This window comes from Triticum urartu, chromosome 7A, assembly GCF_056163025.1.
Source record: "Triticum urartu cultivar PI428250 chromosome 7A, HENAU_Tu73, whole genome shotgun sequence".
Lineage (NCBI taxonomy): Eukaryota > Viridiplantae > Streptophyta > Magnoliopsida > Poales > Poaceae > Triticum > Triticum urartu.
The window spans coordinates 18,454,189-18,479,485 of record NC_141879.1 but is presented as its reverse complement, the minus strand read 5'-3'; the positions used below and the strand labels follow the sequence as shown (position 1 = coordinate 18,479,485).

The 25,297-nt window shown below is 45.4% G+C and overlaps 1 protein-coding gene and 1 pseudogene across 4 annotated transcripts; one reads left to right on the top strand and one right to left on the bottom strand.

The window, feature by feature from the left end:
* Window positions 1–35: 35 nt before the first annotated feature.
* On the top strand, window positions 36–5,595 carry LOC125525196 (uncharacterized). 4 transcript variants are annotated; one of them, XM_087536203.1, is made up of 5 exons: window positions 44–279; window positions 420–540; window positions 1,895–3,367; window positions 3,461–4,929; window positions 5,090–5,595. In XM_087536203.1, the coding sequence occupies exons 2-5, from the start codon at window positions 529–531 to the stop codon at window positions 5,091–5,093; spliced, it is 2,958 nt and encodes a 985-aa protein (XP_087392329.1). In that variant the 5' UTR covers window positions 44–279; window positions 420–528; the 3' UTR covers window positions 5,094–5,595. The 4 variants fall into 4 exon arrangements, with proteins under 4 accessions (XP_048546166.1, XP_087392329.1, XP_048546164.1 ...); XM_048690209.2 differs by having other exon boundaries at window positions 36–163; window positions 1,895–4,929; XM_048690207.2 differs by having other exon boundaries at window positions 45–279; window positions 1,895–4,929.
* A 1,854-nt stretch (window positions 5,596–7,449) lies between these two features.
* Window positions 7,450–25,254, bottom strand: LOC125525384 (disease resistance protein Pik-2-like; annotated as a pseudogene).
* Between the last annotated feature and the right edge of the window lie 43 nt (window positions 25,255–25,297).

Genomic DNA, 25,297 nt, shown 5'->3' with positions numbered 1-25,297 from the left:
ATCTGATGATGAATGATGAATGGAGAGTGTGCAGGGAGCAAAGAATAATTCACAGCTTTGTTGGCAGAAAATCAAATAAAGCAACGAAGCAACACCAGTAATACTCCTACTACCCTTACTGCCTATCCAGAGCTTGCTGCATATCCATTCTATTCTATACTAGGTGAGGGTGTGTTCACGCAGCTTACTTGGTTTTCTCGTTCAGCCCGATCCATCTATTTGGCTGCTGTTTAGCTAAGCTAGCTTGTTTTGGCCTATCAATCCAGTTCCGTAATCAAGGTAACTACGCCAATCCAGATGTCTATACGATCTGCATGCAGAGTGCTTCTCCAGATTTGTCTAGCTTTTGAAAGTCTATTTTAAAATGAGTTGTAACTTCTCCAAATGCTTGCACTCATTTTATTCCTAAACATCTGCAGGAACGAAGAGTTAAGCCTGGGGTCTTTGCTGCAGATCCGTCTGATCCATGGGGTAGATTGAACAAGCCAATTCAACTCTAAATGAACCTGGGGATCGTTTCGATACATCATGGAGCCAAGGGTACTTAATCCATTCATGCATCTCGATCTTCAGCAATCAATTCTGCGAGCTTATCTGAGATTTGCATTTGTTATCAAATTTTGCTTATGGCATGTCCACTTTGTGGGCTTGCCCTCTATAGAATGTTGCACTTTTGTTTGAGAAGAGGATCTCTGATTCAGTCGTGCCATATATTGAGCTAATTGCATGAACCCATCTGTTGGGAGATGCTTCGTTGGCATGGTTTCTATATATACACACATTTTGGGTTTTTCGTGAATTTAGATGGTAGTAAATTTTTTAGAATCCAGATTAAGTGTTTGATTGCAGGCATTGTAAAGCATCCATACTTTCGTAACAAAGCGTGTACTAAAATAAGTAACACAAAGGCTAGGTTTGGCAGCAAGGTATTTTTTGAAGTTTTAGAAGAATACCGTGTTTTTTTAAATCATGGTTTTAATGACTTCGATGCGTTTGTCATTAACAAATACTTTAATTTTAAAAACAGTAGTATCTAAAAAACTGGTCTCGAAAAATAGGTCTGGACATCTTTTTTCCTAAACCGAGAAACACTCACACCTCACTGGTCTCTGGAGTCCATCTTCTCTGTCCGTCATCAACTGTGATTTCCCATCTTCTAGCCACGAACAAATCAAGCTCACCACATAGAAAGATATGTACGTGCTCCTCTACACCTACTCTACTTCCTCGTTGATCTCGCCAATATTTGGATTGTGCCAGTGCCCCAAGGGCAGCTTGTAGATTAGAACGTGGAGTAGGTTGATTGATTCTTGGAGCACCCTCGTATACAACAGGTTAAACTAGCTAGGACGATCGATTAGCACACATGCACATACATACCCTCTCACCCTATAGAAGTGCGGGCGGCAAGTGTTGGCCTCCTGTGTGTGGAGACATATGCCGACTTGTTCATAGCAATGGCAAGGCTGCATGCACGAGGCAGCTGTTAGCGCAAGTTGATGTAGGTCATTGGGTGTACCTGAGTTTAGCTCAGCTAGCTATCTCTAGAATTATGCAGCAACATAATAATCAGTTAAACCAGAGGAAACTTAGAAAGACTGCGCTTGCTAAATGCTCTGTAGTTTTGTCAAAGCAGAGGAAAACTATGGATTTTTTTAGAAACTGAGGAATACATTGCCCAGGCATTCGAACATCATAATTTTGGATTACTGTGGTTTTCTACATGTTGTGCTCCCCGAACTAGGCCTAAGAATAATAATTGACTATTATCTTTGTTATTCCTATGTGTTATCCCTGCAGTTAAATTTTGCCTTAAAACTTGAAAACAAAGTAGTGAAAGAAAAAAGAAAAGTAAAAGTGATAAACCTCATTCAGTTATTGTTATACACTGCAGCTCATCCTGCTCAAGGCAAATACCATCAATGCTGCAGCAGAAGAGATAGTTGGTATTCTGGAGGGCACGACCAAACACGAAAGAAATATCTTCTTCCGTGGCTGGCAGGGACTCGGGGCATCCACTGTTCTCAGAGTGGTTGCCCAACGCCTGAAATCATCAGCTGCTCAAGAAATGAAGTTTCAAAAGGTTGTACATGTGGATTGCTCATTGTGGCAAAGCATGAGAGCCCTGCAAAGGGCAATTGCTGAGGAGCTAGAGCTTCCCCAGTCGGTGATGTCCATGTTTGATCAGCATGATGAGGAGGATGATTTCAATGGGATAGACCAAGGCTCTAGAGGGGTAATAAGTGATGTCACAGGGGAGATCTTCAGAAAGCTTTATAACAGTACATTTGTGGTGATTTTTCACAACGGGAACAACCACTACATTGATTTGTATGAGTGTGGTCTCCCCATAACTACATTTTTGAGTAACAAGGTGTTGTGGACCTGGGGCAGGAGGCTCCGACTCTATAACGAAGAAGAAGAAGATGAATTCGAGAAAACTGCGAGTAAGGCTGATATTGACATGGGAGGTCAAGAATTGCGGAGAAATGTATTGCATGAAGAGGCCGCCAAGTACATTGATATTCTTGAGCCTGGCACAGTAGTTGAGTGCTTCCAGTACGTCTGGGCAAGAAAACGTGCCGGCTGTATTGACTGGCGAATGCATGCTTCAAACTATTGGATATGTGATGGGATTATACTAGAGGAAGGCAATCCGTCTGCATGGGAGGTTGGTGATGCTCTAGAGAGATACATCTACTTGGATTGGATTATGGAGGAAGATAATCCCAGTGAAGATGAAGATGAAGATGAAGATGCGATTGATGCTTACATTTCTGGCCCTAATGACCGTTGGGTTTCAGCCACACACCAACCCCTGATACATGATGATATTGGTGTGCTGCCTCTTCGAGCGACATCCTTCCTCCTCCTAGCAGATAAATCAAATGGTAGGAGGGTGAAGCCTCTATTATCAGTTGTCATGTTCCCAGACAACAATAGGCTGCGTGTGTTGCACCTATCTTGGTGCACCTTCAATTTTACATCTCCTCCCTTCCTCTGCTGCAGCCACCTAAGATTCCTCCTGCTGGACCATTGCACAGATATCAAAGATGAAGAGCATAAAAGCAAAAACCAAAATGGATCATGCTTCCAAAAGCTATGGGTGCTGGACCTGAGGTATACAGACTGGTACTCAGAAAAGATGATGTGTTTAATGGATGAACTCAGGGAGCTGAATGTGGAGGGAGTCAGGGACTGGAGGGTAGTTGATCTTTGTGGCAGTAAAACTAGGCTTGTCAAGCTCCGAGTAGAAGCTGACCCAGACACTGCAACTGAAATAACCATGCACAAGCCAGTCCCTAACATGTCCAACGCCAACCACCTTAAGACAATTATCCTTGAGAGTTGCGTTGGATTGGAACAAGTTGTTCCCGATGTTCTTCCCCCGTTACTTGAGTCATTTAGCTTTACTGTAGATGATGACGCTATTGCTAAGATATCCAGCATCTCCTTCCAGGGCCTCGCTAAATTGAAGAGTGTGCTGCTGAGAGGCTTGATGGAGAGCCTCGAGGAGCTGGACCTCTCAGGCACAGCAGTGAAGACCCTCGACCTTAGAGAAGTGGTAGCAAGAAACCTCAAGCAGCTCATCATGTTGGGCTGCCAGAAGTTGCAAGCAATACAATGGCCGCGAATAGGAGAAAGGCCATGGTGGTTGGAGGTGTTGCGCGTCGACACTGTACAATCCGGATCATCTGGCCAAGGCAATTGTGAAGAAAAATCCAAGGAGACTATTGCTGCTACAGGATCATCACAGAATATTGCAGTTGTTGCTATGAAACAAGATGCATCTTTTGATAAATACATCTATGTAAGGGACGGAAGGCTCCTGAGGTCACTAGTGCCTGTCAGAGCATCTTTTGAGCTTAGGGGTGGACATATGGAGATGTCATCATCACCTGCAAGTAGTGTTGCTGTTGGTGATCGTGGATATGCCCAACGAATTAGACATCCTGATCATTATTTATATGCAAGAGATATCGTATTTCAATACCACCTTCACGTTGTTGCTGCTAATGAAGGTGCAATCAGGTGGATGTGGGCTTGTCCACCTGCTCCTGTTGTTGATACAGTCAAGGATTGGTATGTCCACATACAAGTTGAAGAGGGTATGAAGAAGAGTGGCTTACTGAAGCAGGAAGGTGGCACCCAAGGAACTATTACTGGTGCTACTTCAATCCCAGATGATATATGCAGATTACATGCTAAGATGTTGCATGTGCATGATTGCTTGTCCATCACTAGCATCCCAGTCCCAAGAGATTTTGTTTGGACACGACTTGAACAGTGTCGAGTTGAGAGGTGCCCCAATATAAGCTCTGTCTTTGCTGCTCTCAAAGGAAGTTATACTAATTATGTTATGTTTTGCTTTTATCACTTGACCACATTCTGGGCATCCCAGCTCCTGATGGCGCGCTACATATGGAACTGGAATACAATATGGCAACCCAGTGAGCATTCCTTTCGAGACCTAGAATTTTTGCACCTAGACTACTGCCCAAGGCTCATACATGTGCTCCCCTTATCTGTGGATATGACTACCTTGCCTCACCTAGTGACCCTCGAGATTGTGTGCTGTGGCGATATCATGGAGATCTTCCCTCTGGATCCCGAGCGCCAAGAGAAGCAAACAATTATAAATTTCCCCGAGCTCAAGCACATCCACCTGCACGATCTCCCCAGGCTGCAGCACATCTGTGGAAGTAGGATGTTAGCACCAAAACTTGAAACTATCAAGATAAGGGGCTGTTGGAGCCTCAAGCGCCTGCCCGCCGTTGCCAAGCAATGCCCAGAGGTGGACTGCGAGAAGGAATGGTGGGACATCTTGGAGTGGGATGAGGGGGATGCAAACCACCACCCTTCGTTCTACAAGCCGAGCCACTCGAGGTACTACAAGAAGGCCCAACTGCCGAGAGGCACCGTACTCAGGTAAGATATATCTGGCTCCATTTTTCCATTCATTAATAATTAATTTCGTGTGCTTGTCAAACTTAGTTTCATCATCATCGTCCCAGTACTATTCTAATTTCTTTAATTTACATAGTTATAATCAATCATCTCATTGGCGATTTATTATGCTTCATTCCAGGTAATCCATCCATTCCATGCGGTGATCTTCAGCTTGCTTCAACGCTACATGCATGTTGGCTTACAAAGTTGAAGATTTCTCTGCAATATATGGTTTGTGTGTATGTTGCCTACCCAAATTCATGTTACTTGATTGGTTTGTGAGTGCTCTGTATCTGCTTTGCCATGGCGTGGCTCTGCTCCTACAGCAATCCACATTGTTGACGTGATGATGCGTCTTCCAATTTGGTTTTGTTTGGTTTGGTTTGGTTCGGTCATCTTTGCTGGACTGACCCATGTATCCATCAGAGCAAGTACCTATCATCTGGTTGGAGAGATGATGGTATAGGCTCTGAGCAAGAGAGAAATAAATGGGAGTGGCATCCAGCTTACGGGGCATGGGCCCTGACATGCTCATGCTGCTACTATGCTCTCTGTGTCTGGTGTGTGATTTGTCGGCTATCGACTGATTGTTGTAATAATTTTTGTACTCTGACTTGCGTATACATAATGGTGATGAAGGTTGTACGTGCGTTTGATTTTTGCAACAGTTGTGCATTGTTATAAATCCGCTGCTGAATGTTTCTTATCTGAATGTTGTAGCTCTATGCTTTATGCTTTGCTTTGTTCTGGGTTGCTTTCTTTTGCTTTCCCTTATGCTCCGCTTCTTATTTTTACTGGCTAGCTGAGCAGCTATCGGTTAATGATGTTCAGGCTTGTAATAATCATGTAAATTTGTATATCTAGACCATCCAGAGCATGATATACTAGCTTTTTAATAATGGTTTTAATAACTGTATATTAAGTTTTTCAAACAAGATTATCTAGATGCATGCATATATACATATCATTCTCAGCTATGCATCTTTATTTAGTTATTTCCAGAAGATCATTGCTAGATTAAGCTAGCAAGGAAAACAGAGCTACAGTACATATACACACACACAGAGTTGAGTAGTACTTGTAGTAGCTATTTAAGTGGCAACTGGGCAAAGGGAAACCATGCTTTTATGTATTTCTGCGAGTATCACTGTTCGATGCTAATGCAAGTCGAAATGTAAATTCGGATGGGATTTTTTTTTTCAATCTGAAAAGAAACAGCCCAGTGTTAGTTAGGGTCTCAATTCACTTATCTTTTTGGATACAAATATGATAAAGACAAAGTCTGGACAAGGCGAGGCAGAGCAAAACCTATAGAAAAGTGGAAACTCGAGTTGTACCAAAGCTCCATGGCCGGAAGTCTATGAGTCCCCTGCATACAGAAAATAAAAGAGTGAACGCTGTTTATATCGAGGCACTGGTTAACACGCTTGGTTGGCCCATCTGTTCCTGAGAATTTTGAACAGCTCATGCCAAGATTGGCTTGTACATACAAGACTGGCCATGGAGCTCCCTCACGGTTGCTTCGTAGCGTCTCCTGCTCCAGCTGTGTTGACCTGCTGGTGTGCATGAACGTGAGGCACAACAGAGTTCCCGTGAATCTCCTTGAGGTTCATGAGTAACCATAGCCCGTTAATCATCTCCAGGTATTTATTTGTCAGTTTGTAGCAGCTCGAACTTAGGCAGTGCGTCCTTTTCAAACCTCAAAAGTTCGGGATTGCTATCCCAGGGCCAGAGGCAAATCTCGGCGCCACGAGGCTCAGGAAAGATGAGCCCAGGAAATGCAGCTGATTCATTATAATTGCCTGCGAGATTTGGTAGACTCCCGAGGTTTGTAGACAGGATCTTTTTTCAGTTTGAAAACAGAGCAAACAAGCTCAAATTTGGACATGATCCTTTTCCAGTTTGAAGACAGAGCACCTGACAAGTTTAATAGCTCTTGCCGAGATTGGCTTGTCTGGATCAATCCACCAAGTCAGACCCTTGGTGCACATCACTTGCGTCTCTGCTTCCTCCTTCATGTGTGTGAGGCACGCACACTACCAAAAGAGATCCAGCAGCTTCTCGAAGAGAACCTCGTTGCCTGCCTATGTGCTTAACAAATTCTACCTCTCCATATTCCACCGTGTCATCGCGTCAAGTATGTTGCTCTTCCGTGTTTGTCATATTGTCACGCGAGTCCATCAAATCTGTAACATCATGGTACAAAACTGCATGACCTATTACAAGACACATTCTCGCGAGAACTTTATCAATTTCTCGCAATATGTCCAGATGATGATGCGGTACAAGAAGTAACAGCCAAAGATACACATTGGGTACAATTTCAATTTCTGAAACATCATTCGGACACAAATGGATGGAGTACTAGAGTTTAGAGGATAACTGATCAAGCACACATACACATAACCAGCTTAGAGGAGATGCAGACATGAACAGCACACATCGATGAATCCAAGCAACAGATTACAAGGAGAAGAAGGGTAATTAAGGCAAATAAGGCTACAAGGAGAGGGCCCGAGCACTAAGGACATGATCAACACAGCCAGAATACATTAGCTTCAGGCTGATGTTCTTGAGATTTGGATGCTCCGCATACTGGTTCTCTAACTGTATCTTCATCATATTGATGCCTTCACCATCCATCCGAATTTCCTTGAGGTTCCTGAGAAATTGTAGCCCCTTCATTTCCATGTATTCGTAAGTTTGTAGCAGCTCGAGCTTAGGCATTGCGTCCTTTCCAAACCTCAAAACGTTGAGATTGAACAGGACGAAAAACTCAAGCACCAGCAGGCTCGGGAAATGCAGATCATCCACGTCAATTGCCTAATACCCCAATCGTAAAACTGCAAGGTTTGGTAGACCCCCGAGGACTTGTATGTCATCAGTTTTGTCCAATCTGCTGCGCTCTAGGTCCAACTTTGATAGACTCTGTAGGTGATGCATCCAATGCGGCACTCTGTCTAGGGGGACAAACAACGTGAGGCTCTCAAGGTGTTTTGGTGGCAACAAATCACCTCCCAAACAACCATCTATGGATTCTTTTTGCATGAAATTTCCATGCACTGTCAAAGAACGTAGTTGGTTGTGAGCAGCAATGGCAGACCAGAACTTCTTCATGTTTTTCTTGTTGATAAACGTGAAACACACATCTAGCTTACACAGCTGGGGTCCTTTATGACCTTTTCATGCCCCCTTGTAACATTGACAACACCCAGTGTTAGCAGGGACGTCAATTTTCCAGTCCCTCTTGGAGCTTTAACACCTTCTGTACATATATGTTGTAAACGCACCCAGAGAGAACGGTGCACGTTGAACATATCGTGCATGTTCAAGCCAAGTTCTGCACGTTGTGCACTCCAAAATGATTTGACTAGAGATAGCAAAAAAATGGCCTGCTGGAACACCAAAAGTTCGCATTCCATGGACCTCTCCACTAACCGGTAATCAAACGTGTCATGTTCGTTCGCTGCGCGAATATAACGACCAGTTGTACGGAGGTTGTAGCTTGCGAAGCTCGGTTTTGGTTCTTGGCAGTTCTTATATATGTGTGCCTTTGATATCCAATGTTTGGAGGTAGCTCAAATTCCCAATAGAATTAGGAAGATACCAAATATAAGCACCATTCCGTATAGAGAGGTATCTGAGGTGATAGAACTTCCCAATTCCATCAAGGTTGTGATTTGTGAACCGTAATGTGTCCTCCAAATCGAGCACTCGGAGGAACCTCATCTTCTCAGAGATGAAATACGGTCTCCACTCTCCGTACACAGTCAGTGATCTCACATGTGACAAGTCCAGCATATCAAACACATCTGTATCTCTTTTCCAATTGCTGCTAATGGCAAGATGCCGTATTGGACCTCGTATACTGCTCAAACAACATCCTTCTTCAAGTGTAAAAACAAGGTTCTCCTCCCTAGCCTTGGAGATGCATATTTCACGAATGATATCATGAAGCTGACAAGAATTATTTTTCCCACTATGATGGTTTACACCTTCTCTTGGCAGAATCATACTCCTGTCCAAAAGTTCATCAAAGTAGTTGTCGCCAATTTCTTCTGCTGTCATGCCATGCATCTCCTTGCAATAACCCTCTGCGATCCATCTCCTCACCAAACGCTTGCGCTTAATGATGTAGTCTTCTGGGAATATGGACATGTATAAGAAACACAACTTGAGGTGGTAGAGTAAGCCATCATAGCTCCTCATAAGGACTGTCTTTATAGTCCTAAGCTCTGGGTTGATCTCCAACTCAGCACTAATACGGCCATGCATCTTCCTCCATTCAATAGCAGTTTTAGGCCTTGTGGCTAGGAATCCACCTATAGTTGATATTGCAAGGGGAAGTCCATCACACTTCTTTAAGATAAGTTTTGCTTGTTCCTCCATATGAAGGTCCAAATTAACCTCTCCTCTCTTGTTCTTAAACACCTAACATAAATATAACTAAATATTGTCAAGTACTTGGATTAAAGAATAACCGTTTGAGATAAAAAAAACTGCTTTTTTCAGTCTTGCTTCAGTATGTGGCTTTTGAAAGAAGTCCTATGCCTAATAAGCTCAGTTTGTGGTTGTTGAGCTGTGATATTATGTGCTTTTTTTCAGCAGTGTTGTAGAGAAGAACCCGAATAGAGTCTATTGCATGCTCTTCTTTATCAATACATTTAATGTTGCCTCTCACATTTCACCGTCTTCCTTCCACAATAAAAGCACATGTGTATTTGCTTATTGTAAAATATCAGCAGATAGCTGACCACTCAGTAATAGGATATATCGGAATCTACCTCGATCCAAAATGGAGTTATGGAGTGTAAGTCTAGTAATCTCAATCTTATGTCTCGATGCAAATGACAAAAGAATGATAAGAAATGTGTTTGAGACATCTTAAAAAACTCTAAATAATATTGTCTGATGACAAAGTCTCAATCTTATGTCTCGATGCAAAAGTCCCTCCTCTCCCCTCGCGTCGCCTCCCCTGGGCGACGCCAGGGCCCCCCCAACCCTAGCGCCGCAGGCCACCCCTCGCGCCTCCTCCTGCCGCCGCTGCCGCCGGCGTGGGCCGCAGTGGCGGCGGGCCCGGCGCCAAAGGCACCTGGGCAGGCGGAGGTTGTGGGATCCCATCTGAGGTGGTAGGGGCGGCACCTCTCGTGGGAGTCCGAGGGCGGCGGCTAGGGCGGCGACCCTATGCCACGCGACGGTGGCCGCAGTTCCATGGCCGGCGGAGCGGCGGCCCTGAGATGGACGGCGGCGGTGGTAGCGTCCCATCCGGCGGGGTTGGCTGATCTGTGCGGAGATGGTGACGGCGGTGGCTGCGGATCCAACGTCCCGATCGGATCTGCCGCAGGGTGGCCTTGCGCCGACCGGCGGCGCGTGGAGGGACCGGTGAGGAGATGACGAATCTCCGCCGGAGTACCGATGGCGGCGTACGTCTTCGTGGCGAGGCTCCGCTCGGTTCCAACCAGCCGAGAGAGATCGGGACGACGTGGCTTTCGGTGAAAATCGCGCCTGACTGCGGTCTTGGTGGACGATGGCGGCGTCTCGGACGTCGTTCCCTTCTCGAGACATCGTCGCTGCAGGTCACGTCAACCTGATCCGGATGTTCCTGGGGAAACCCTAGATCTGGGTCTACCAGATCTGACGATGACAGCTTTCGGTATCGTTCTCCCTCCTGGGGGCATCATTTTGGAGCAAGTGCTGGCTGGAGGGGACAAGAGGAAGAGCGGTGCTTCATCTTGCCCATTTATGGTGGTGGATCTCAGCGGCGTGGCGCACTGGAGATTCGGCGCCCGATGCGCGGAGATGGACTCGCACAAGATGGTGGCGTTTTTTAGCGTCGTGGTGGCGTCGACGGCAGCTAGGCCGGGCAAGTTAGATGCAACCATACAACACTGAGGATGGATTGGTGGCAGGTGGCTGCGGCGGCCTCAGGCGTCCTGGTTGAGGAGACCGTCGGACTGGTAGGTGCCACATACCCCGCAGGCGTCCTGGTTGGGACCTCAGGCCTTAGATGTTAGCTTTGGTTGCGAGGTTTTTCTGGTACTAGGCCCAGACTATCAGCATCCCTTCATTAATTGGATAGGAGTGGCGACACTTTTGTTGCCTAGACAGTGGCTTCAGTCTTACTGTTGCATGACTTTGTAAGGATTTGTGTGAATAATTAATAAAGTGGCTGCATGCATGATCTACATGCAGAGGCCGGGGGTCTTCCTTCATATCTAACAAAAAACTCATGCAAAAGATTACTGCCAAAAAAAGACTCATGCAAAAAGAAAGTTAAGATATCAGATTTTTAATAAAGCACCTTCTTTTTGAAGATATCAAGTGCAGCAGCATCTTTCAGACCTTCAAGACGATACATGTTGGTGTCTTCTCCTGAACAATGTTTGGCAACATTTTTTCCCTTGTGGTGACTGACCGTTCCGGCATTTTTCAAGCAACTTCTGACCAAATCCCATTCTGCAGTGGTTGATATATCATCAAGAACAATGAGGCTCTTTTTATTCGCAAGGAGATTTAATTCTTCAACCAATTCTTGAAGTCTCATTGTTGCTATGATCTTCTTTTCTTTTCTGGTTTTTGTTGCTCCAATAGAGTCTTCTCTTACATCACTCAGTAGTTGCAAAGCTAAACTTCTGATGACCATTTTAGGGTCGAACGGACGCAATGCAGTGATCCAAGCACGCTTCCAGCCACCAAGTTGTTGGCTTCGGTAGCTGCTTCAAACAAGAGTTGTCTTCCCAAGACCTCCCATTCCCTACACTGAGGTACACCAACAAAATTGATAACATGATCTTGCTCTGCTTCTCGCCCAGTGAACACTTCCTCAACCACTGTCGTTGTGACGCTAGCGATCAAACTTCTTTCGGGAGGTGAGTGATTAATTGTATCTCCAGTGGCACTCTCTGGCAGTTGTTCCTCTATTTCACTTGTGGACGTTACTGGGTTGTCTTCAGTAGTGATAACTTTTTCCGTGTTCGGTCTAGTCTCTACAACACCTGATGCAGGCCTACCCTACAGATATAGCATATATATGAGAAATTTTATGTACATGTGCTCCACAAAATTTATGCCTGGAGTTTCCATGTATTAGTGTTGACCTTAGCATCTACCCGCATATTAGCACCAGCTCTAAACAATTTTTCAATGTTTCATTCTTTACTAAACACATAACTGAAAATTCAAGGGGAGCTCCATTTCATTGCAGCAGAACCTAACAGGTTTCGTGTACTAAGCACCTTTGGATGCAGATGTTGACCTAAGAATATGGATAAGTTTCATTTATGAGGATCATTAAGCTGCTACACAAGCTTATTAAGATTTTCAAAAAATGTAAACTGATAAGAGTGTACACTTGCCACTTGATGAAGTGCTTGATGTGATGAGAGTGTACACAAGCAAAGATTTTAACAAAACATGAACCGATAAGATTAAACATTGGTCACTTGATGAAGTATTACCTCCTGGTGGAAGAGATAAAGTGCTTGATCTGATGATAGCTGCTTAAGCTCTGTTACTTGGAGCGGTTGATCAGGGCAGAAACTTGCAATTTCTGCTCGGCGTGTAGAGAGTATAATTCTGCTACCTCTCTTGTTTCTCGGGAAGAAACTTTTGATGCAACCCATTCAACAATAGTGGCCAAATCATCAATCACAACAAGGTATCTTTTGTCAGTAACATGTGCATTAAACTCATAAATCAAATCACTTTGTCCCATATTCTCCATCTTCATCAGGACGTTGCCCCCTACAGTTGTCCCTTGTTGTGCCTTTTCGATTTCCTCTGGATAATTTTCATAGAACTGCCTTACAAGGCTGTGAAGGAAATCTCTCGGGTCAAAAGGACGCATCAGCCTACACTAGTAGAAAAAGGGTCAAACGTGAAGCACATTAGTGCCGGTTTGTATTTGAGCCGGCACTAATGTATACATTAGTGCCGGTTCCAACGGCTAGCCGGGCCGCTTTCATTAGTACCGGTTCGTGGCGAACCTTTAGCACCGGTTCGTGCCACGAACCGGTACTAATGAGAGTGGTGGCAGGATGTTGTCAGAATGGGGCCCCTCCAGCCCCTTTAGTACCGGTTCTTGGCACAAACCGGTACTAAAGGTCGTCCTACATAAACCCTTCGTCCACCCGAGCTCGCTCTGTTCTTTCCCTTTCCCCTCTCCTCTCTGTTCTTCCCCTCTTCCTCTCGAGCTCATCACACATTTTGCCCAAAATTTGTCAAGATTTGAAGGCCCCCATCCATTCAAATGATCACAAAGGTTAGCAACTTTGTCCTTTCATCTCTCATTGCTAGATTAGCTCTTGCAATGCTTTATATAGTGATTAATTTGTGAGTTTAGTAATTTGGGAGGATATATATATGTGCTAGTATTTGATTTATATGCAATTTGAGGTCAAAAATAACACTTAGTTTGCATATGTAGGTGTGGTTTACTTAGTGCCTTCTAAATCTCCATCGTAGCCACCGTCGATCGCCCGCACCGTCCCGTCGCCGGCACCACCTTGTGGTGAGCCTCTTGTTCATGAAATTTTATATAAAAATTGATGTTTGTGTGATTTGGATATATAGTTACTCGTATAATTATCTTACCCGTACGTTGTTTGTTATACATATAGTGCCATGGTTTTGATATCCGTCCCCGTCGGCCCTAGTCCTTGTTATGATTCGGATGTGGTATGTATATTCTCTTTTAAAACTAGTTGCATTTCGTGTTTATGACAAATTATGCCCATCAAGTTGACATAGAAATTTTTTCTACGAGGTATGTGAACCGGAAATTCCAACCGACCCTATTGCCGAGAGGTTAAATTTAGTTGAAAGAGAAAAGGAGTACTTGAAAGAAAAATTGAAAAGAATTGAGGGGGAGAAGATGGAATTGGAGTTGCATGTTGCCGATGTCGTCGATAATCACAAGATCAAGATGGAGAAAATGCGCTTGAAGATTAGAAAGATTAGAAAATATGCCATCGATAGTGAGGCTTGGTATCATTATGCTGTTGGATCCATTGTTACCTTAGTTGCGATCTTGATCGTATTTGTTGTTGCATTTAAATGCTTTAGCTAGAGAGTTATTTGTTTGTTGCATTTAAGTGTTGTATGAACTTTATGTATGAACTTGTATTAATTTGGTCTATTCGGTGTTGTGTAATGAAGATGAGCCGGCAATGGATGTACGATGACCGATGCTCTCCCCAGTTCGTTGAGGGCGTGCATACTTTTCTGCTTGCGGCTGAGGCAAACAAGCGGGCGGATGGTTTTATACCTTCTCCATGTGCTCGCTGTAAGAATGGTCACAATTACTCTACGTCAAGAACCATTCACGTCCACCTGTTTAAGTCCGGTTTCATGCCCCATTATAATGTTTGGACCAAGCACGGAGAAAGAGGGGTTATGATGGAAGACAATGAAGAAGAAGAGGACGACGACAGCTATCCTGGCCATGGGTTCCCTGAATACGATGATACAACAATGGGGGAAGAAGCTGAGCCGGTAATGCGGGAAGAAGCTGAGTCGACAATGCGGGAAGAAGCTGAAGAAGAGGCATCAGATGAGCCCGTTGATGATCTAGGTCGGGCCATTGCCGATGCAAAGAGAAACTACGCAAGTGATTTGGAGAAGAAGAAGTTGCAGCGCATGTTAGAGGATCACAAAAAATTGTTGTACCCAAATTGCGTAGGTGACAAGAAAAAGCTGGGCACCACACTGGAATTGCTGCAATGGAAGGCAGAGAATGGTGTATCTGACAAGGGATTTGGAAAGTTGCTGGTAATGATAAAGGATATGCTTCCAAAGGACAACGAATTGGCCGAGAGTACGTACGAAGCAAAGAAGGCTGTCTGCCCTCTAGGGTTAGAGGTGCAGAAGATACATGCATGCCCTAATGATTGCATCCTCTACCGCGGTGAGTACGAGGATTTGAACGCTTGCCCGGTATGTGGTGCATTGCGCTATAAGATCAGCCGCGATGACCCTGGTGATGTCGAGGACCGGCGCCTCAGGAAGAAGATTCCTGCCAAGGTGATGTGGTATGCTCCTATAATACCACGGTTGAAACGTTTGTTCCAAAACAAAGAGCATGCCAAGGCGATGCGATGGCACAGAGAAGACCGTAAGAAAGACGAAAAGTTGAGAGTACCCGCTGACGGGTCGCAGTGGAGAAAAATCGAAAGAAAGTACGGGAAGGAGTTTGCAGATGACGCAAGGAGCGTATGGTTTGGTCTAAGCGCAGACGGCATTAATCCTTTTGGGGAGCAGAGCAGCAAGCATAGCACCTGGCCTGTGACTCTATGTTTGTATAATCTTCCTCCTTGGTTGTGCATGAAGCGGAAGTTCATTATGATGCCAGTGCTCATCCAAGGCCCTAAGCAACCCGGCAACGACATTGATGTGTACCTAAGGCCATTAGTTGAAGAACTCTTACAACTGTGGAATGGAACAGGTGTACGTGCGTGGGATGAGCACATGGGGGAAGAATTTGACCTAAAGGCGTTGCTGTTCGTGACCATCAATGATTGGCCTGCTCTCAGTAACCTTTCAGGACAGACAAACAAGGGATACCGCGCATGCACGCACTATTTGGACGATACCGATAGTATATATTTGGCTAATAAGAATGTGTACCTGGGACATCGTCGATTTCTTCCGAGCAGGCATCCCGTAAGAAAGAAAGGCAATCATTTCAAAGGTGAGGCGGATCACCGGACGAAGCCTCGCCACCGTACTGGTGCTGATATACATGATATGGTCAAGGATTTGAAGGTGGTCTTTGGAAAGGGTCCTGGTGGACAACCTGTTCCGAATGACGCTGACGGACGCGCACCCATGTGGAAGAAGAAATCTATATTTTGGGACCTGCCCTATTGGAAAGACCTCGAGGTCCGCTCCGCAATCGACGTGATGCACGTGACGAAGAATCTTTGTGTGATCCTGCTTGGCTTCTTGGGCGTGTATGGGAAGACAAAAGATACACCTGAGGCACGGGAGGACCAGCAACGTATGCACGGAAAAGACGGCATACATCAGGGTCATGCAAGCTACGCTCTTACCAAAGAAGAGAAGGAAATCTTCTTTGAATGCCTGCTCAGTATTAAGGTACCGTCTAGCTTCTCGTCGAATATAAAGGGAATAATAAACATGGCAGAGAAAAAGTTCCAGAACCTAAAGTCTCATGACTGCCACGTGATTATGACGCAACTGCTTCCGGTTGCATTGAGGGGGCTTCTACCGGAAAACGTTCGATTAGCCATTGTGAAGCTATGTGCATTTCTCAATGCAATCTCTCAGAAGGTAATCGATCCAGAAATCATACCAAGGTTACAGAATGATTTGGTGCAATGTCTTGTCAGTTTCGAGTTGGTGTTCCCACCATCCTTCTTCAACATCATGACGCACGTCCTAATTCACCTATGCGAAGAGATTAACGTTTTGGGTCCTGTATTTCTACATAATATGTTCCCCTTTGAGAGGTTCATGGGAGTCTTAAAGAAATATGTTCATAACCGTGCTAGGCCAGAAGGAAGCATCTCTAAGGGCCGTCAAAATGAGGAGGTCATTGAGTTTTGTATTGACTTTATTCCTGACCTTAAGCCGATTGGTGTTCCTGAATTGCGGCATAAGGGCAGACTGGATGGAAAAGGCACGCTAGGAGGGGAACAAATAATATGTATGGACGGACATTCTCTCACTGAAGCACACTACACAGTTCTACAGAATTCCGCCTTGGTGGCTCCGTATATGGATGAACACAAGAATTTGCTACGCTCCAAACACCCGGAGCGGTCTGATGACTGGATTACACGTGAACAAACCAGGAGTTTCGCCAGCTGGTTGCAAGCACGTACCATGCATGACACCTCTATTGAAGATGACCTGTACTTGCTGTCCCAGTTACCATCTTCGAATATAATGACTTTCAAAGGGTACGAGATAAATGGTAATACATTTTACATGATCGCCCAAGATAAGAAGAGCACTAACCAAAACAGTGGTGTCCGCTTTGATGCAGAAACCAAGACGGGAAAGGAAGCATATTATGGTTATATACAGGACATATGGGAACTTGACTATCGATGTGGTTTGAAGGTCCCTTTGTTTCGGTGCAAATGGGTCAATATGACACGAGGCGGGGTAACGGAAGACCCGCAGTACAGAATGACAACAGTGGATCTCAACAATCTTGCGTATGCAGACGAACCATTCGTCCTAGCCAATGATGTGGCACAGGTTTTCTATGTGAAGGACATGTCTACCAAGCCAAGAAAAAGAAAAGATAAGGAAGTGAATGCATCGTACGATGAGCCAAAGCGGCACATAGTTCTTTCTGGGAAGAGAAACATCGTGGGAGTGGATGACAAGACAGACAAGTCAGAAGATTATGAAAAGTTTGATGAAATTGCTCCATTCACAGTGAATATTGACCCGAGCATCCCGTTAAATGATGAAGATTTTCCATGGCTACGACGCAAAGGGACACACGCGAAGAAAAAGTTTCACACCCAAAGATCTGGGATGTGATCGGCTTAACTATCATCACTTTCTTCTGTGTTTCACACCCAGGAGGGAATCTCTGTAATAGTTAGGGTAGCTAGTTATGTGTTTTGGCATTTGAAACGCGAAGAAATTTTATGTGCAAGCAAATTCTTTCATGCATTTACTGATTTTTTCAGCTAAATGACCCTGAAATTGAAAAGCATTTCAAATGAACTCAGAAAAGGATGAAAGTTGGCATGGTATCATAATTTCACCCACATAGCATGTGCAAAAAAGTAGAGAGGGTTACCGCAAAAACTGGATGCACTTCGTGTACAAAATGGACAATCTGTTTCGAAGTATCAGGGTTTCGGACGAAAACTCATCCGTTACAAAGGCATTTCATTTTTTAAATAACTTAAGCATTACCAAATTGAATATAATGATAAAACACACTAATATTAAACATAAGAAAAAAGAATCACTGAAAAATGTATTTTTAAAGTTAAGTTATTCACAAACTAGTGATTTACAGAAATTTCAAATAATTCAAAATTTAAACTATTCAAATTTAAAAACTACCGGCACTAACTGAAAGTTTCTAAAAACTATCAAAAATATTCACAAAGAAACTCTAAATACAACAAAAAACAACTAAAAATAAATAAAACAAAATAAATAAAGCAGAAAAGAAAAAACTAAATGAAAAAAGCCCACCTACCGGGCCACAGCGGCCTGCATACGATTAGAAACCCAACCTGTTGTTGGGCCAGGATGCAGGCCCGCAAGCCCAATAGGCCCCACAGGGCAGAGTAGCAGAGGTAGGCCCAGAAGGCCTGCTTTAGAGAGGAGCTCGAGACAGCAGCGGCGGCGGGGCTTATAAGCAGGTGTGAGCGCCCTTCAGCTAGCGAGGTGGGACTAAACTTCTGCGCCCCTCGCCTGGCAGCGCACCCCCTTTAGTACCGGGTCGTGGCAACAACCGATACTAAAGGGGGGGTCTTTAGTACCAGTTGGAGCCACCACCCGGTACTAAAGGCCTGCCCTTCCCGCTGCTTGGCCTGGCCAAAACAGGCCTTTAGTACCGGTTGGTGGCTCCAACCGGTACTAAAGGTGCCTTCTATATATACAGCACTTCGAAAAATTTCATTCTCCCCCCTCTGTTTCTTCCCGATTGATCGATCGACGCCGTTGCCGCCCCCGTCCTACGCCGCCCCCGTCGCGCGCCGTTGCCGTCGCCGCCCCCATCCTCGTCGCCGCCCTCATCCCCGTCGCCGCCCCCGTCGCCGTCGCCGCCCCCGTCCCCGTCGCGCCGTCCCCGCGTCGCCGCCCCGTCACGCCCCGGCTCGTCGCCGCCCCGGGCCATTGCCTCGCCGTCGCCGTCGCCCTGCTGTGAGCTCTCCCCCTCTAACCCCTCTCCCTCGCCCCCGGTGGCCACCATGGGCGCCGCCCCCCCGACCCCATACACACACACAAGCATGCATGATGAACACACGCACATTTCCTTAAGTTAATTAGTATATACGTATTTTAATTTGTATGTTTAATTAGTTTAGATTTTTCAGATTATTATTTTTTCACTAGTATATATGTATAAATGCATGTTAGATGGATATAATTAGTGTTTAATTAGTATGGAATTTTTCTATATAATGTTGTTTTTCTGTTTTTAATGGATGTATAGAAGTTGTTTTTTTCTGTTTTTAGTGTTAGATGCTTAATTAGTATGAAATAGCATATAGAATTTTGACATATGCAATGATGATAGCATAATTAGTGTTACATTTGCATATAGTATTTGTTGTCGACGATGCCCGGCCCGCATCCTCGCCGTCGACCCGTTCGCGACGACGTCCTGCTTCAGAGGACCCATGTCCGGGACTGGGCTCCGCCGGGCTGGCACTGGGAGGTGCTACCTTCAGGGGCGCGACGCTTGGTGAGGAACCCGGCCTCGGGTCCCGTCGTCGACCCTCATCTCCTTTGGTGGCATTCGCGTGGGACACTTTCGGTGCGGAGGGAGCCGGCCCCGCCGGAGGTGGTACGTCGCCGTGTCAGGGAGGAGGACGAGCACGTCCATCGCTACATGGCTGCTATGGACGTCAGGTTCTCCAATACCTGGCAGGTTCTTTGGGGAGATCACTCGAGCTATGATCCAGTGATGGTTCCTTCACTTTGGTTGTCCACCGCTTAGATTACTCTCTAGTATTCGATCTTTATTAGCTAGCTAGCTAGCTAGTGATGTATTCGATATATAATATTCGAGATGATTTATTCGAGATTATATATATTATTTGAGACGATGTATTCGAGATTATATCTATTATTCGAGACGACGTATTCGAGATTAAATCTATTATTCGAGACGGTGTATTCGAGATTATATCTATTATTCGAGACGATGTATTCGAGATTATATCTATTATTCGAGACGTTGTATTCGAGATTATATCTATTATTCGAGATTATACTAAATTGTTTTATATTTCTTTTGGCATAGTTAAATAAAAGCTATGGCGGACAATACTGACAGAGAGAGAGAACAAACCATGTTCGATATCATACGCGGGCCAGATGATGATCAGAATGAAGAAGATTTTGATGGCTCCGAATTTCTAAACAACACCGGAGAGGGTGATATGATATTCGATCGCGACGACCGAGAAGATGAAGTCATGAACTACGACGAAGAACATGTTGATCCTGAAACAACAAACACCGGCGAGGTATATATATTTATAAGCAGGAATCTGGTGATCATCGCATGTTTAAATGAGTTGAAGATATATTAACAAATCGATCTTTCTTCTTTCAGCCATCCGGATCGAGCAAATCTTCAGGCACAAGGACGAAACGAGGCCCTAACAAAAAGTTGAAGGAGGGCGTAAAGTACAATATCGAGTCATTCAAACCTAATGGCGAACCATTAGCACCTAAGAAGATTGCGGACAAGTTCGTTCGTCAGTGCGGAGTTCTTGTGAAGGACCAACTCCCGATCTCCCTTCAAGAATGGAGAAAGCCAGCAAAGCCACGTCCAGATGTTACTTTTGTCGACGAGAATAAAAAAACTGCTTTGGGATACTCTCATGGAACATTTCACCCTACCAGATAATATCATAGAAGCAGATGTGCGGAAAGTCAAGGACGCTGCTTTTAGGAAGATGGCGGTTGCATTCAAGAACCACAAGAGAATGACGTGGGAGAAGTACGTCAAGGGAGGAAGGAAGACTCCAGTATTCGTGGGGATACTAGAGAATCAAAGTGCTCATTGGGACGATTTCGTGAAATTCAAGGATTCAGAATTAGCTAAGGAACGGTTGAGAATAAACAAGAAGAATGCCGAAAAAAAGGATAAGTTCCATAAGCTGGGGCCAGGTGGCTACGCGGTGGCAATGCCTAAGTGGGATAAGTCTGAGAAAGAGATGGAGGATGCAAGTGTCACTCCGGTTACTAAGAGCTGGCCCCCCAGGTGCAGGACTTGGTTCTATGCGCATGGGGGGAGTTGGACCCGAAGACAGGCAATGTTTCGACGAAGGCATGTCTGAACGGAGCCGACGATGTGCTACTTGTTGCAATAGAAGATGCTCGATCGGGGGTGTTCCAGCCCAACAGAGAGAACGACGAGCTTATGCGTGCCCTGGGAAATCCTGAACACCCGGGAAGAACACGAGGCAAGGGCGCTCTTCCGCGGTATGAGGGGTTTTCGGACTGGAACGCCGACTACAGAACCCGTGCGAGAAAGAAGATTGCGGAGGAGAAGAAGAGGAAGATGGAGGAGGAGCAGAGGAAGCGGGACTATGAATGCCTTCAAGGCCTAGAAGCAAGTCAAGCGGAATTGGCAGCTAAATTCCAGCGGCAGTAGGAGCAGATCGACTCACTTAGCCAGCAAAGGGGGTCTCAGCAGCTGCAGTAGCTAGCGGATGATCCAGCATTGGATACCACCGCCCCATCCATGCCGAGAAGCAGCGTGGGTTCTACCCCGGGCGACGCAGTAGTGCTGGATAGATACCCCGTGGATGACATCACGGAGAACACTAACTGCGAGCTACACTTCAAAATGAAGAACATATCCATGAAGGTGGCGGACGCCGTTGCTTTTTCAAATTCCCCCGAGGCAACCTTCCATTGCAACCCGATTCCAGCGGGCTATGCTCGTGTCTTGGTTGATGAGGTGGTGGACCCATATTCGGAGCTACAGCTTGACATTCCTGGAGGTGACGACGAGCACACATTGGGAGAGGCCATACATCGTGTCATCCTATGGAGAAAGGATTGCATCATCTTTCGAAGGCCACCGACACCGCGTCACCCGACTCCTCGTCGAAGTCCGCCACCGAGTCAGCAGACTCCCACTCCTCCAAGTCCACCAACGCGTGAGGCCACTCCTCCTCCTCCAAGTCCAGCAAAGTGTCAGGCCACTCCTCCTCCAAGTCCGACACAGCGTCAGACGTCCACTCCTCCTCCAAGTCCGGCACAACCTCAGGCCACTGCAAGTCCGGCACAGCTTCAGGCCACTCCTCCTCGTCCAACTCAGCCCCGTCAGCCGTCTCCGCCGCCTCAGCAATCGCAGAAGAGGCACCCCGCAGCTATGGTGCGTAGCGGTACGAGTCGAGGTCATAGTACAGGAAGTACATGCGGAGGCAAGCGATATAAATATGGTCCAAACCTCACTACTCCTCTTCCTGTGAGGGCTTACGACAGGACCGAGGAGCAAACCAATGCCATAGTGCAGGCAGAACTCGACGCCCATTTTGGACCGAAACCGCCACCGCCGCCAAGGGAGAAAGTGCCTGTGGAAGTAGTTGACCACTTCATTCGTATGGCTCAACCACCAGCTCCTAAGCCTGTTGACACAGACTATGAGCGCCACATCAGGAAGTTTCATCGACGACGTCTACAGAAGGAGGCGAGCTCGAGCTCGAGCAAACAACAAGCAGCTGTCAAAAAATGCGGGAAAACCGTTGCCCAGCTGGGAAAACAGGCGGCGCAATCGATCCCCCCGCTTGTTGTGCCACCAACAACACGTGACAGTACACGCGCCCAATATTATTGTGGCGAAACAGTTTACGTTCCCGAGGTGGGCGATGTGGTAATAACCCAGGAGCATATAATGCAGGCTGAAGAACTCAAGATCACTGTTGGACAACTCCTCGAGATCGAGGACATGCCTGGGATTACAGAGGAGGAAATAAAACGGAAATATGTCCGGGGCCAACCTTTGGTCGAGCCAGAAGATGTCAACAAGCTTCCAACGAGAATGTATGAATTGCATCAATGGTACATGGACATTACCAAGAGATCCAATCGAGAGTCCCTCATGGTGAATGTCAAGAAGGATGAGTACTACCATGAGAAAGCTGTGGCCGTTGAGTATCCTGAACTGTTTCAGTTATACAATCAAGACGCACTAGACAAATCTATCGTCAGTTGCTATTGTCTGTAAGTGATTTCTTTCTGTAATTTAAGTCTCAAGCTAGCTGTAGTGATCCTTTTGATCAATCATTACCTGTAATTATCCTCACTATATTCTTTTCTGTGGTATTATGCAGGATGAAGATGTATGAAATGAGAAAAGGTGGACGCTATGGCATTGGGTTCATTGACCCAAACACCATTAATGAATACACATGGAAAATGAACAAGCATCAAGAAAAAGAGGTGGAGGACAGCATGCTAGAGTTCTTGAAGCTCCTCAAATACAATGAAGATATACTACTTCCTTACAACTTCCAGTGAGTCACACTTTCTTGTACTACAAATTCTCTGTTTTTGCCTACTAGCTAGCTAGCTACATGTTTTTGCTTACATATGCCCACTTAATTAAGACATGCAAATGTGTGTGCATGCAGATTTCACTGGATCTTGTGTATCATTAAAGTTGACGCCGGAACAGTTGAAATACTGGACTCGCTACTTAAAAAACAAAGTGACTATAACATCTTGTTTGGGATAGTCAACAGGTAATTTCAATCATTATTAACTATATATCTCGGCCTATTTAGTAATTCGTCATTTCATGATATGAACTATTTAATAACCCCTTTATTCATTTTCTTTGTCGGCGGGCAGGGCTTGGGCAAGGTTCATCAGCGTCACGGAAGGCGAATGGAAACCAAAGCTGAAATGGTTTCGATCCAAGGTAAGTAATTAAGTAGTACTAGCTAGCTAGCTAGCTGCCATCTCTTTAATTATCATGCTTGATTAATTATTATTTGATCAAATTAAATTCCATTCTCGTAATAAAGGCCCTGAAGCAGGCGCAGGGGACTGATCTGTGTGCATTATACGTTTGCGAGAACATTCGCATGATGGCGTCCGAAAGGAGCAGATCTCAAAGACAGGAATGGGTACGCTTGTCAGAACACTATTCACAATTTTTACACCATTATCGATATCTAGTCACACAACTAATACACATGCATATTGATCTCCTTCTTAACAGTTCAAAGAGGTGCGGGACAAGCTCCTACCAACGGAGCGCGTAGAAGCACTTCAAGAGAAAATAACGGGATTTTTGCTCGACCAGGTCATAAATCCGAAGGGAGAATACTATTACCCGCTACGCCCCCATGAACCGCTTCCAATTGTCATCGTGCTCTGAAGGCACCAATTAGGCTAATGCCACTGGCTCCGAAGGCAACATGCATATGTAGGAGAAATTGTATATAGCTATACATGTGTGTATGTGTGAATTAATATGGTTTGTGAGACATTGATGATATATATATGATTGTTCTACTAGAAATTCTATTTATATATATATATATATATATATATGCATAACGTGTACAATGTGTAGTACCGTAAAATACCAGCAAACGAAAAAGAATTAAAATGAAAAACACAAAATTAAATGAAAAAGAAATCATAAAACCAAAAAACCCACAACCACTTAGTACCGGTTGGTATTACCAACCGGTACTAAAGGGCTCCCGGCCCCCGGAGCTGGCTCGTGCCACGTGGTTCCCCTTTAGCACCGGTTCGTGTTGAACCGGTACTAAAGGGGGGGGGGGGGGGCTTTAGTGCCGAACCTTTAGTGCCGGTTCCTGAACCGGCACTAAAGGGCCTTACGAACCGGTGCTATTGCCCGGTTCTGCACTAGTGCTAACCCAAGCACGGCATCCAAACCGGTCAAACACTTGTTTGTTATCATAGACCTTCCTGATCTCGTTTGCCTTGCCAAGATCACCACCGGTTCCCCACACCGCGATCACGCCAAGGTTCTCCTTTCCGCTGGTGACCAGCTGAACGAGATCCACCTTGGGTTTCCCCTCCTCGACAGCGGCAAGCCTTGCTTCATTGATGCCAAACATTTCTGCGCTGGCAAGGCTGGCCTGCTCTTCTGCAGCAGCGGCAGGCTTGGAGCTAGATGTACCTTCCTTGATGAGGCGGTACGGCTGGTTTCTGCTCGACTACACCTTCGCAGATCTTCCTGGTGGTACGGAAGCCCTCTATATCCAACCTGCTGTTGATATCAAGGTGATTCTCTTGTTGCTGAAATGGAAGTTAATACTCCTGTTGCTTCATTGGTACAATGTTTTAAATAGCGGGCTATGGAAAATAGCGGCGGGCCTCCAAATCAGCTATAGCGGAGCTATAGCGGGCTATTCATGAAGGCGACCATTTAGCGGCACCCTGCTGAAAAGGCTATAGCGGGCTATAACGGAGCTATAGCCGGCTATTTAAAACTATGCTTTTAACTGCAGTTGTTCGGTCTCTAAATGCACACCTTCCCCCTAGTTTCATTGTTGCCATCCCACAATATTTTTCTAATGTCATTGTCGTGTATGTATCAGGTGCATGGATTTGCAAGATGTACCAGACTACCAGTACCTTCATCACTTTGAACTCTAAAGCATTTTACATGGACCCATGCATGTCC